Here is a 14597-nt window from a genome sequence, read left to right as displayed (position 1 = left end):
AATATCACCGACTGTCTGTCCGCTGTCTCTAACACTATGTCCTCCCTTTTTCTCAAACTAAACCTCTCTAAAACTGACCTCCTTGTCTTTCCACCTTCTAACCGACCTCCCCTCAACATCTCCATTCCAGTGTCTGGCACCATCATAACCCCCCGACGGCATGCCCGATGCCTTGGGGTCACACTGGACTCTGACCTCTCCTTTACCCCCCATATCCAATCTCTGGCCCAAACATGCCACATGCACCTCAGAAATATTGCTAAAATACGTCCGTTCCTAACCACGGACACGCTAAAGACGCTCGTGGTTGCGCTCATCCACTCCCGGCTTGACTACTGCAACTCGCTACTCATCGGCCTTCCCCGCACTAGACTCGCTCCACTCCAATCCATACTAAATGCAGCAGCTAGACTCATTTTTCTATCCAGTCGTTATTCAGACGCCTCTGCATTATGCCAGTCGCTGCATTGGCTGCCCATCCACTGCAGAACTAAATGTAAACTCCTCTACCTCACTCACAAAGCTCTGCATGGTGCTGCACCCGCATACATCGCCTCCCTACTGTCAGTATACCACCCAGCCCGCTCACTCCGATCGGCTAACACACTCAGACTAAACACCCCTGTAATACGAACCTCACATGCTCGCCTACAGGACTTCACCAGAGCAGCACCCATCCTCTGGAATGCTCTACCCCAAGGCATCCGGACAATTCCCGATGCACGAAATTTCAGACGTGCCTTAAAAACGCACCTCTTCAGGGAAGCATACCAAATCTCCTGACCTAGTCCCTCGCCCCTCCCTATGGTGCCCCACCCTGTTTGCCTTCTCATAAATGATCTGTACATAAAATTTCCTACTGCTTGTCTCCCCAGCCCCTGCACCTCCTGTACCACCCTCAACCCATTTGTGTCTAACCCAATGTACCTTATATTGTAATTGTTGCAATTGTTGTATTGTTTGCATTTATCCATGCCTGAAAGCGCCGCGGAATAAGTTGGCGCCATACAAATAAAGATTATTATTATTATATATATATATATACCGTATATATTTTTAAAAATGTTTTTTTTCATTGCACGTAACTATTTTCTGCAGTCTGTGGTGCCACGTATACAGAAGCCACGGGGACGTTCACGTCTCCGAACTATCCTGCTGACTATCCTGCTAACAAGGAATGTGTGTTCACGATCAGCGCTGGAAGAAACATGCAGATAAGACTGAACTTCACAAGCTTCGATCTGCACTCATCAATGTCGGGATCTGAGTGTACTATGGATTACGTGGAGATCAGGCAAGTAGTGATCCCATGTGCATTCGATCAGTGGTAGCCAGATATCATGAGGCCCAGGATCCTCAGACAAGCCATGGACGCCACTGCAGACCGTAACCTGTGCTCCATAAGCACAGCACACTGCCAGCTATTGTGTCATCCATAGTAGCGTCACCTCTACTGGCTGTCGTTGGCCACCGTGACTAGCTGACGTGTCCTCAGTATGGACCACATTGAGTCAAACATCACGGATAGCTCAACATTTTTACAAACATGTTCCTGGAGTTGTCACCTCTGTCACCAAAAAATACCATCCCATGTAAAAGGGGGCGTGGCTAGGGTGTGACTTATCACGGCCTGTGATTTTACCTCGTGGCTTCTATAGTAATACCGCCCCCATCAGTGGCCTCAGTGGTAATAGTGCACCATGTAGCAGCATTTCAATGTTGCCCTGCTGCTTTCCTGGCAAGTGAGCATGGACTGCAACCAGCATTCCTCTCAGCCAGCACTCTCGGCACTGGCAGGTGTCACGCTTTCCAGCACCCATCCACTTCCCTCTTCCATTTCCTGGCAGGGTCCAGAGATAGAAGGGGCAGGGCTTAACCTGCAGCTCTCAGCGCCGCTGACTAGAGTGATTGAGCCACTCCTTTGTGTAGCGTGGTAGCACAACCCCCTTACAAACCACATTTCTCACGTGTAATAAGACATTAGTCAACAAAGCGCTCACCAGTCCAGGTATTTGATGTGTTTTATCTCAAGCACACCTGATATAACTAGTGAAGCCCTTCGTTAGTTGCATCAGGTGTGCTTGTGACAACACCCGATTTGCAAATGTGTGCTCTTATGAGGGATTCTATCCAGGGGGTTCAATATTTCTGAGATGTTAGCAGTCAGTAAAAGTGGCATTTTGTGGTGAATTTAGAGAAATCAGTTTTTATATTAGTTGTGTTGAACAGTTTAAGTTGTTCTTGTTTTAAATGTTTTTTGCAAAGAGCTGTAGGTTTGTGAACCTGACAAATAAATCTAAGATGCAATGGGGGTGAATCATGTTCATCGCAGCTATATGTTTTTGGAGGTTGGAAGGAATTTGAAGCACCCAATGTAACCCACACAAACACAAGGGGAACATGCACACCCCATGCAGATCTGTCAGATCTGAGCCGAGGACCCAACTCTGCAAGGCAAGAGTGCTAACCACCGAGCCACCAATAGATTAGGTTGTGTTTTTTAAAGCCGGCCCACGCAGAACCTGTTTACTTTACAGTAGAAATATTAGAATGAACTTCCTGTATGTTTTTTTTCTCTCTTCATTCAGAAACGGAGGCTACGACACATCGCCATTACTGGGACGCTTTTGTAGGGAACGTCCGCCAGAGATTATTTCCCATAGTAGTAAACTCTGGGTAAAATTCAGAAGTGATTCCACCGGTACATCTAGGGGGTTTATAGCGCAGTGGGAAAGCATTGCTACAGGTACAGTTATACGTATGCTTTAATATGATGATGATGATGATGATACAAGATATGTAGGCTTATCGTACCTTTCATCTGTCATGGGGACGGTTTATTTAGTTTTTCATTGCAAAAAATAAAATAAAAAACATGATCTGATTAAAGGGACGCAGGAACCCCAGGAGGGCTGCCATGTCCTAATGTCAGCTGGGTGCACAGCTTTACATCCTCAGCCCTGCTGGCTCCAATAATGGGGCTAATCTACTATTCAAAATTTGATAGTTTTCTTCCAAAAATCGCACCAGAAATCTGCCTTACACGCTTTGTGTTTTAGACATTTTTGAACACTTTTTTGCTCTTTCTGACATTCTTTCATAGAAAAGGAGATTTGACCAAAAAGTGCTTCAAAAATTGGCGCAGGTTTTGCCATAAACTAGGCCAACTGAAAAGTAGTCTAAAGTCAGACGAGACAGTCCAAAAACTGAAGAGATTTCCCATTCATAGAGCTGCTGTGATGATCTGGCGGATTGTAAGACTGTCTTGTCTAAGTTTGCACTGTCTAATCTTTAGACAACCTGAGTGTACGAGGGGCGCTGCTGGTGCAGACTTCTGCTTCTAGATGAATGTCTGCAGAACCCTTCCGAGGCGGGACGCCCACCGACGCTGTTGGGAAAGGTTGCCTTCGGCTCCAGTGATTTTTTTTTTTCAAGAAGTTGTTAGGTAAAAAATGATAGCACGAAACGAGATTGGGTGATTACGGGGGGCGAGGCGAGGGGGCGAGGCGTCTTATGTAAAAAAGTTACTTCACACTCAGAGCTGCGTGGATGTGCATTCTCATGATGGCAGGATCAGTCTCCGGGTTTCTCATGTAACGGTGTGAAGAGTATACTGAGAGCGGTACGATTCAGGAAAACATCCAGTGAAAGGGGATCCTGTAGACCGTAACAACTCGTCATCGAAAGGGGTCAGAGGAGGATGTCATGACGCGGGTATATCGGATGTGACCTCTGTGACCTAACCCAACCTCCCCCTTTCTTCAATTAAAACACTGCCACTTCTAGCTTGGATAAATTTTGGCCACAGCGGCCGTTTATTAAAATTCTTATTAACAATTGGGTAAAAAACATCAAATAAAACAACCCACTGAAAAAGGGGAAGTCCCTGGAGCCTCCAACCCCCTCTGTCGCCTCCCCAACAGGGAAAAGGATTTCCGTCCTGCCTCCCGCCGCTCTCTCCCTCTATCCGACTCGGGAGACTGAAATCCTTCCCGCTAAAACCCTCCCGTCGCAAGACAGCCGACTCGGGAGGCAACACACAACCGGCTGCCCCTAGTCGCCCTCCTCCTCCCGACTCAGAGAGGTGCGAGCCGTTCCTCGGCTAGCCACGTTTCTCTGCAGGGACTACGGCCTGACAGAGCCGGGAGGCGACAGGCTGACCACACACACTATACCAAAAAGGGGGAGGGGGGGAGGCAGCCCTCAGCCCCCCGTTCCCCCCCCCCCCCCCACCCCGCACATCAGCTGGCTCCAAGAACCCCCCCCCCCCCTTCCGAACGCCGCTATGACAATGTTGCGATACCTCTACGACCCTTTCTACTAACTAAACTGCCCCCTATATGCTAAAGTAAGGGCGGGTGGGTGGGACTTCCTCGTGGCCTCCGTCTTCTCCTTCTGCTTCTTCTTCCTCCGATGCCGTCTAGGGATGCTCCTCCCCCTGCTGTTCCCGCACTTTCTCTCTAACTTCCCCCTCTACTCCCCCCTATACTACACCCCCCCCCCTCTTCACCCTTCAATTAACCCTGGCCTCCCCGTTAACCCTGTCATGGGCTGCCTCCATATATATCCCCGGGGGCTACTATTCCGGCGCCTCTGGAATCGTTCTGATGAACATGTGCTACACAGGCAAGCAAATTGCAGCTACATATAACACTGGTGCTCCAACTATCATGTCCAAATGCACAACTCGCCATTCCTTAGCGCTGATAGGCTATAACAGCAGACGACCAGCGCCATTGTGTCTAAGAGAAAGGCGAGATTCCAGCAGGCAAAAGAGCACAAAATGTGTATCACTGAGCAGCGGAGAAACAGCTCCTGGTCAGATGGATCCAGATTTCTGTTGCCCCATCCTGATGGGAGGTCAGAATTTGGTGCAAGCAGCATGAATCGCTGACCCCTTCCTGTCAGCTGGTCAGAACATGTCAGCACCGCCATCTAATCTGCAGCAACTACAAGAAACTTCCTGTCCGCAGGGGCCAATATTCCTGCAGAACCATTTCATCAGCTAGTGGAATCTACACCATGGTGAATTGCTTTGGTCCTGAAGGCCGAAGGAGTCCAACGCGCTACTAGATGGGGGGGGGGGGGGGGGGAGGGGGGCTAATTAAGGGGCCGTTTACTATATATACCTTACGTGTGGTTTAATACATCCCTCCTTACCACCAGGCATGACCTACATTCTATTTCAATATCTTTATTGTTACTTTTTTGCAGGCTGTGGGGCAACCATGACCGCGCTATCTGGGGCTTTTGCATCTCCAAACTACCCCATGCCGTACTATGACAACTCTGAATGTTATTGGCTGCTGCAGTCTTCTGGCGGTAATTTACTGGAGCTTCAGTTTGAACACTTTGATTTGGAGTTTGAAAATAGTTGTGAACACGATTATCTTGCAGTAAGTATCCCATGTCAAACATATCCAGAGATGGTACTTATTATGCAATCTGTTAAGTCTCACAGCATGCTTTACGGTGGAGCCTATCTGTCGCGAGGTAAGGTGCAGCGACCCAAAATACAGAACACGATGCAGCAGAGGGAGTAACCAAACTCTGCAATATTTATTAAAAGACACAGAAATAGAAATGACCAAGAATAATACTAATTAGTCAATTAAACTTTTACCTTAGAGTGTCTAGGCGCTAAGCAAAATGTAGGAACAATACTAACACCTTGTGTGCAATATTAATAAATGGTATGGGGGGGGCTAGAATACCCGGAGAGGCATTAAAACTAGGATTATTCACCTTAGAAAAAAGATGGCTAAGGGGCGACCAAATAACTCTGTATAAATACATGAGGGGACAATACAAGGATCTCTCCAGGATCTGTTTATACCCAGGACTACGACGGTAACAAGAGGGCATCCGCTACGTCTAGAAGAAAGCAAGTTTCATCACTAACACAGGAGGGGGTTCTTTACTGTAAGAGCAGTGAGACTGTGGAACTCTCTGCCTGAGGATGTGGGGATGGCAAAATCCATAGAGGAATTTAAGAGGGACTAGAATGCTATGATATTACAGGATATAGGCATTACATTCTGAGTAGCGGACCCTCACCAATCAACTGTCCTGAGTAGGTGATCAATTGTAAAAGTCCTGGACAACCCCTTTCAGGTTTCTATTAAATTACAGCAAGCAGAGATCTTGCAAATACATGCCTCAGCATACATACACATTCACTATCAGGATAAAATTGCAGAACTGTTATATTTACAACTATTTTTTTATCAAAATATGTGAGCCCATCTGTCACGTTAGGCTGGGTTCACACAGGGCGGATTCCCGTTGGAAATCTCGCGGTTTGGCCGCAGCAAAAAACGCGAGATTTCCGCCGGGAGAATTGCCACGGTCTAAGCCGCGGCGGCTTTGAAGCGGCTCGGCCGCATGCTTTTCCGTTGCGGCCGGCACTCCCATAGAGGAGAGCGTGGCCGCGACGTAAATAAACAAAAAAGGAAAGGTAAACAGACATGCTCAATCTTTGGAAACCGCGGCTGCAGCCGCGGTTTCAACCGAATTTACCGCAGCGGATTAGCCGTCCCGTGTGGACAAGATTTCTGAGAAATCTCATCCACATGGCTGGCTAATCCTGAGATTAGCGGCCGCGGGCGGTTTTGCCGCCGGCGGATCTGCTGCGGCAAATCCGCCCTGTGTGAACCCAGCCTTAAAGTGATCTTATGTAGATTGGGACTTACAGTGACAGGCTCCCCTTTCTTTAGGCCTCCAAATGCATTCGGGAAAAGTTGGATCCAGCCATATACTGTAATCAAAAGCTTGGAACAGATGCAGAAATAGGGGCACGGCACATATGGTGGCAGAGACTCCTCCACAAATAGATAAAAGGGAGCCTGTCACCAACTACAAATACCATAAACTAAGTTATTGTGACTATAGTTTAGATGATGTGCAGCCTCTGTAAGGGACTCCCCAGACCCCATGTTACCTAAACTGTAAGAGCCAGAGCTTAGCTTATGGTGCTGATAACTGGTGACAGGTCCCTATTAAATGCGCAGGTGCCTATATGTCATGGCTGCGACAATACAGTACAGGCAAAGACACGCGGCGTAGCACTCCTACAAGGACCCACCTCCTCCATATCCGTTACGCACTCCATCTCACCAGCTGTCCCAGGCCTATTAATTAAAGTATAAGAGTGGATCCGTTAGTGCTTCCCCTTGTGAGGGATTAGCGTTTAGGATCGGTTGCAACCTGGGCATAAGCAGTCAGAGACAGTGACACATAGGATAAAGTCTTTAGTCCAGGCTTTGCCTGGGTTTATTTTCAAGCAAACAAAAGCAAAATACAGGCCTTAACATCAGGCAAACATAACATAAATCCTGCTCGTCTGAGCACTTACCATACATGTAGCGTCCCTGTCTACACACTGGTAACAAAGTGGCTCCTGCACACAGCCAGCCAGGACTCTCAGACCTGCAGGGGCCTCAGCTCTCCTCCTGGCCCTGTAGGCCCAGGCTTTATATGGCCTGGTACCAGCCCCACCTGGTACGTGGGAGTGACCATCCCACCCTTCACTTTGGTCACTCCAGGAAAAGCCGGTTTGAATTTTGTGGCTTGGAGCCACTTACATACTACAGCGTGTTAGTGGCTTAATGCTACTAACACTATACTGCCGGCTTCCTCCACCGAGCCCAGGCTGCTCGGTGGCACGCATCTGCCCAAGCGCTCCCCAAGGCAGCATAGGAGAGCATCCTAGGTGACACATACCTGCCCTCCAGCACCTTGCCGGTCACCGTCTCACATACCCTCCCCCTTTGTTCGAGCCTGTGGGGTCGGACACCTTTCGCTGTCATGCAATGCGTCCTTGATAAGGCATCGGCATTGCCCTGTAGCTTTCCGGCCCTGTGCTCTACCGAAAAGCTAAAATTTTGAAGGGTCAGGAAGCATCTAGTGACTCTGGCATTTCTTTCTTTTGCCTGTGACATCCAGGTTAAGGGGGAGTGGTCTGTGATCAGCCTGAAGTGCCAACCTAGCAGGTAGTATTTTAGGGATTCCAGGGCCCACTTGATGGCCAGGCACTCCCGCTCAACAATACTGTAATTTTTTTCCGGCGGCGTGAGCTTCCTGCTCAGATAAATTACGGGATGTTCCTCTCCCTCCACTTCTTGGGACAGAACTGCTCCCAGTCCCACATCGGACGCGTCTGTTTGGACAATAAATTCCCTTTTAAAATTGGGTGTGACTAACACTGGACGTCTACAGAGGGCCCGTTTTAATTCTTGGAACGCCTTTTCTGCGTCAGGGTTCCACTTGACCATGACTGACTTACTGTTCTTGGTCAAGTCTGTTAGGGGCGCTGCTATGCTAGCAAGGTTTTGTACGAACCGCCTATAGTACCCTACAATGCCTAAAAAGGCTCTCACCTGCTTTTCAGTTGTGGGTTGTGGCCAGTTCTGAACGGCTTCGACTTTATTGACCTGGGGTTTTATAATACCCCTACCTATTATATACCCCAGGTATCGTGCTTCTTCAAGACCCAGGGCGCACTTCTTTGGGTTTGCTGTGAGCCCTGCTTTTCTAAGGGAGTTCAGTACTGCCTGTACCTTGGGTAGATGGCTGTCCCAGTCTTCGCTAAAGATGATGATATTATCTAAATATGTTGACGCATATTGACGATGGGGTTTGAGTATGATATCCATCAATCTTTGGAAGGTTGCTGGGGCTCCATGCAAACCGAAGGGTAGGCAGATGTACTGAAACAACCCTTCTGGTGTGGCAAACACAGTCTTTTCTTTCGCGCTCTCTGTAAGGGGAACCTGCCAGTAGCCTTTAGTAAGGTCGAGAGTGGAAAAGTACCTCGCATGACCCAGTCTCTCAATTAATTCGTCCACTCTCGGCATTGGGTATGCGTCAAATGTTCACACGTCGTTTAGCTTCCGAAAGTCGTTACAGAAGCGCAGAGAGCCATCAGGTTTTGGTATCAGCACGATGGGGCTGGACCATTTGCTTTTCGACTCCTCAATTACTCCGAGGTCTAGCATTTTCTTGACCTCCTCTGAGATGGCTCGTCTGCGGGCTTCTGCAACCCTGTACGGTTTCAACTGAACCTTTACCCCTGGTTCAGTTATAATGTCGTGTTTTATGACACCAGTACGCCCTGGTATATCGGAGAACACATCTGAATTACGCTGTATAAATTCCCTCGACTCTTGTTGTTGGGATTTGGACAGGGACCCTGATACACACACCTCTGGGACCCCACCATGGGGGGTGCTCACTGCAGTCAGGGCTTCTCTGTCCTTCCATGGCTTAATTAGGTTTACATGGTACAACTGTTCTGCTTTCCGCCTACCTGGCTGGTACACCTTATAATTTACCTCTCCGACTTTCTCAATTATGTCATAGCGCCCTTGCCATTTTGCTAGGAATTTACTTTCTAGGGTGGGCACCAACACTAGTACCCGATCCCCAGGGTTGAAGGTTCTCACCTTGGCGGACCTGTTATATACCCGGCTTTGGGCTTCTTGAGCCTGCTGTAAGTGTTCTCTAACAATGGGCATGACCGCCGCAATTCGATCTTGCATGAGGGAGATGTGTTCAATAACACTCCTGTAGGGGGTGGACTCGTGCTCCCAGGTCTCCTTAGCTACATCCAGGAGCCCTCGGGGATGTCTACCATACACTAATTCAAAGGGAGAGAACCCAGTGGAGGATTGTGGTACTTCACAGATTGAGAACATTAAATATGGCAGCAGACAGTCCCAGTCCTTCCCATCCTTATTGACTACCTTTTTTAGCATGCTTTTCAGGGTCTTATTAAATCTCTCAACCAGACCGTCCGTCTGTGGGTGGTACACAGACGTCCGTAAGTGCTTAATATTCAGCAGCTTACACAATTCCGTCATGACCTGTGACATAAAGGGGGTTCCTTGGTCCGTCAGGATCTCTTTTGGTATGCCCGTGCGGGAGAACATGTGAAGTAGTTCCTTTGCAATACCCTTGGATGACATATTGCGTAAAGGAACGGCTTCGGGGTAACGGGTGGCATAGTCTACAACCACTAATATATGTTGGTGACCCCGGACAGACTTTACCAAGGGCCCAACTAGGTGCATAGCGATCCGCTCAAACGGCACCTCTATGATGGGCAAGGGCACTAAGGGGCTCCGGTAATGGGGCATAGGAGCGGTTATCTGACACTCCGGGCACGACTCACAGTAACGTTTTACATCACCATGTACCCCCGGCCAGAAAAACCGCTGAAGGATGCGTTCCTTAGTCTTTTCGCTCCCGAGATGACCTCCCAGCACATGCTTGTGCGCCAGGTCTAAGACCATCCTGCGATAAGACTGAGGTACCACCAACTGTTCCACAACCTCCCCACGGACCTTGTCAACCTGATACAACAACTCTTGATTGACTGCCAGGTGTGGAAACACAGTATCAGCCCCCGGGAATTGAGGCTCCCCACTTAGTACTTTAACATTTTCCCTGGCCTTTACTAAGGTGGGGTCTCGAAGCTGCTCAGTTCCGAAATTGGCACGTGAGACCTCTAAGTCAGGCATAGCAACCACTTCGTCCTGTACCTCTGTCTCAACCGCCAGTACTGTTAAGGGAAAGTTATCCCCATCCTCTTGGGTCACCCCTAGTGCTGGAACCGTACCCTCAGGGTCAAACGGTTCTGGACACACATCATGCACATTTGCATTATCATGAACCTTATTTGCAGACGACCCTCGGTGTCGCCACAAGTCCCAAAATAGGGGAAAGTCTCTCCCGAGGATCACGGTGTGCATTAAGGATTTCACGACGCCCACCTCATGGGTGACAAGTCCACATGGAGTATCAAGTCGTACAAGGGCAATAGGATACTCCTTGGTGTCCCCATGCACACAGACAACCCCCATGCGACGGCTGGTGAAGGTTGTGGGATCGACCAGGCTGGAGTGCACCAGCGTAACCAAGCTCCCTGAGTCCAGTAGAGCTGTCACCGCAAAGTCATTCACCTTTAGGTGACATAATGGTCGATCAGTCTCTGACGGAGTCTCTGCAGAACACACTGGCCGTGTGAACATCGACCTCCGCCGGGCAGAGTCACAGTCCATTGGTTCCACGGTAAGTGGACAGTTGGCAGCAAGATGGAGGCCAACATCGTATGGAGGTCAACATCGTATGGAGGCCCTGTCTCCTTGGGGTTCTACCTGGGACCCGAATGTCCATTTGGGGCTCCTCCTCTGCCCCAAACGATCCCCCTCTGAGCCGCCTCCCCTTGGGACACTTTTGACACCCCTTACATATGGAACAGTCTTACCAGGGGCTCCAGCCGACTGTTCCCGGGGTCGGAATGTCCAGGAGGCACGGCTTGCAGTAAGTCCTCCGTGGCGTTATACCTCTCGACGAGGCTCACGAGTTGGTCCACGTCCTGGGGACCTCCTTGTCCCACCCAGCGCTGGATTGCGGGGGGCAACGAGCCTATAAACTTATCCAGAACATCTTTCTGTACGATCTCTGCCGGGGACGACTCCTCCGGCTGCAGCCACTTTCTCACCAGGTGGAACAGGTTGTACATCTGGGAGCGAGCTGGCAGGTGGTCAGCAAAAGTCCAGGCATGTACGCGCCGGGACCGCACATGGGTGTCCACGCCCAAGCGTGCCAGGATCTCACCTTTGAGCCTATTATAGTCCTTGGCATCCTGCTCATCGAGGTCAAAGTAGGCCTTTTGGGGTTCTCCCGTCAGGAAAGGTGCTACTACCTCAGCCCACTGAGGCGCCGGTAACTTCTCCCTCTTGGTCACTCTCTCAAAGACCGCGAGATAGGCCTCGATGTCATCGGTGGCCGTCATCTTTTGTAAGGCCGTCTGTACCGCGGTACGGGTGGTGGGGAGCGAACCAGACGACCTCTGCGCACCTTGCGCCAGGAGAGCATTAGTCTCGGCCTGAGCTCTCATGGCCTCCTCATGGATCTTTTGCTGCTGGGCCAACGCTTGCTGTTGCTGCACGTTCATTTGTACCAGCTGCTTTATCAGTTCCTCCATCTTGGCAGTATCTGATGGCTGTGCCGTTGCAGCTTTCACCCAGGACATGGGGGTTACAGCACTCTCCAGTCAATCTCTCTTGGGCGGTTGCCCTTAGCAACAGTTCACCAGCTGCTGCAGCAAAATGTCCATTAATTGGTGTATGTCTCTTTAAGACCGCTGCCTGCATCCAAACACCATATGTGAGGGATTAGCGTTTAGGATCGGTTGCAACCTGGGCATAAGCAGTCAGAGACAGTGACACATAGGATAAAGTCTTTAGTCCAGGCTTTGCCTGGGTTTATTTTCAAGCAAACAAAAGCAAAATACAGGCCTTAACATCAGGCAAACATAACATAAATCCTGCTCGTCTGAGCACTTACTATATATGTAGCGTCCCTGTCTACACACTGGTAACAAAGTGGCTCCTGCACACAGCCAGCCAGGACTCTCAGACCTGCAGGGGCCTCAGCTCTCCTCCTGGCCCTGTAGGCCCAGGCTTTATATGGCCTGGTACCAGCCCCACCTGGTACGTGGGAGTGACCATCCCACCCTTCACTTTGGTCACTCCAGGAAAAGCCGGTCCGGATTATGTGGCTTGGAGCCACTTACATACTACAGCGTGTTAGTGGCTTAATGCTACTAACACTATACTGCCGGCTTCCTCCACCGAGCCCAGGCTGCTCGGTGGCACGCATCTGCCCAAGCGCTCCCCAAGGCAGCGTAGGAGAGCATCCTAGGTGACACATACCTGCCCTCCAGCACCTTGCCGGTCACCGTCTCACACCCTGAACGCATCCGGAGTCTTAAAGAGAGGTGAATCTGTCATTGTAGGGTCCCATCCACATGAGGTCATCTGGACGTGACGGATGGACTCGCATATGTTGATCAAAATGTGCGCTAAGAACCTTATATTTCTATGTAGTTAGTAGGTATAACAGTACCACAATTTTACTCCGATATGAATGTGTATGAGTGCTGAGGTCACGTGTTTTTGTAAGGACCAAGCACTGTAAATGTACGGCGTTTGGTCCTGGGCTTCAATCCCGGCCAATAGCAAAAATATGATGTGGGATTAAAGCCTTTGCTCTTGCAATCAAGCAGAAGCAGATCGAGTTTTTGGCTGTCAGACACAGCTGAGGACCCAGAGGAGAAGGTAGAAGCGGTTTTTAAACTCCTCTGCCTTGCTCAATGAGCGCTATGTACTAAAAAGTGAGAGTGGAAATGTTAGTTTGCTATGCGATGCAGCAATCACGTGACGGCCTGGGGCCCTTGTCACTGCAGACCTGCAGGGTCCTAGCAGACCCTGATCAGCACTGCTAGTGACTATTGTCCCTAGAGGGGAATGTTTTCCCTGTAACTGGGGCTCCTATGGATGCTGCTACAGTGGAAGAGTGGGAAATAAAAAAAAGGCAATGGTAATGACCCCCAGAAGCCTTATATGACGTGGGGGTCATAGAGGTATAAAAAATAGTTACAAGAATAAGTAAGAAAAAATTACAGAATAAAAAAAATATATACAGAAAAAAGAAAATAACAAAAAACATTGCCGTACGCGCCCTGAAATCCAAAACTACAAATTTATATATAAAATGTCCGAAACAAAATGAGGAACCCGCTCCTGTACTTTATTTTAGCGTAAATATACTAATTTTGAAAATAAAAAACTATAAATTAAAAAAAAAATCTTTTTTTCAGCTTTTTACCCCAAACAAAACGGGAAAAACAGATACACAAAGTAGCCCCAAGTCACAGGAAAAATGCAGCAAAAATAATTTTGGTAGCTCAAAAAGATAAAAAATCGGGCAGTAAAACCATCACATGGGTAAAATGTCTGGTCCTTAAGGGGTTAATAAAAACATTAAAGGGGTTGTATCAAGATTATAAATTCTTCCCCATCCACAACATAGGGGATAAATTGCTGATCAGTGGGGGTCTCACTGCTGAGACCCCCACTGATGTGAAGAATGGGGGGCCCATATCACCCGTCCTCCTCACTGTGGGCTTACTGCACCCGCCGAGGGGGAGACTGAATAGAGTGCTGCTCGCGCCCGTGCAATAACACTCCATTCACTTTCAATGGGACTGCGGAGAAAGCAGCGAACGCTCGGGTATTTCCATCATTGGAATGAGTGGTGCGCCAATCACTTATGTCGGCCAGCGCTCGATTCATTCTGACGTCACTGCAGGGGGAGAAGAGACCCCCGCAGTGAAAAGAGAATGAGACACAGGAGCCCCCGCCAATCAGCAAGTTATCCATGATCCTGTGGATAGGGCATAACTAGTAATCTTGGTCCAACCCCTTTAAGGCTGGGGCTACATGGGGACCTCTTGGAGTACAACTTCCCAACTTGTAAGAGTGCGGAGGCCACATGTTTTGCTTGCACTGTTTTTTTGCAGACACGGTGACCGCACAGCAGCGCCTTTACTCTGTAGGAAGTGCTGAGTGAATGTGTGCAACAGCAAGCAGAGATCTTAACTACCGCGAGTGTCACCGGTGCTCAGGAAAGATGTTGCAGTGCTGGAGGGGGTTCAAAGAAGGACAACTAAACTAATACATGGAATGACGGGACTGGAATACCCAGAGAGGCACCAAAACTGGGATTATTCACCCTGGAAAAAAGACGGC

The 14597-nt window shown here is 49.1% G+C and overlaps 1 protein-coding gene across 1 annotated transcript in view; it reads left to right on the top strand.

The window, feature by feature from the left end:
* The window catches only part of CUBN (cubilin), a 258671-nt gene that overhangs the window by 58730 nt on the left and 185344 nt on the right, over positions 1–14597 (top strand). Inside the window, exons 19-21 of the mRNA XM_066584717.1 lie at positions 1099–1294; positions 2589–2746; positions 5215–5396. Coding sequence (XP_066440814.1) covers positions 1099–1294; positions 2589–2746; positions 5215–5396 — 536 coding nt within the window. The remainder of the gene's footprint in view (positions 1–1098; positions 1295–2588; positions 2747–5214; positions 5397–14597) is intronic.

This window comes from Eleutherodactylus coqui, chromosome 12, assembly GCF_035609145.1.
Source record: "Eleutherodactylus coqui strain aEleCoq1 chromosome 12, aEleCoq1.hap1, whole genome shotgun sequence".
Taxonomy (NCBI): domain Eukaryota; kingdom Metazoa; phylum Chordata; class Amphibia; order Anura; family Eleutherodactylidae; genus Eleutherodactylus; species Eleutherodactylus coqui.
The sequence above is the reverse complement of the archived record's forward strand: the minus strand, read 5'-3'. Positions and strand labels throughout refer to the sequence as shown.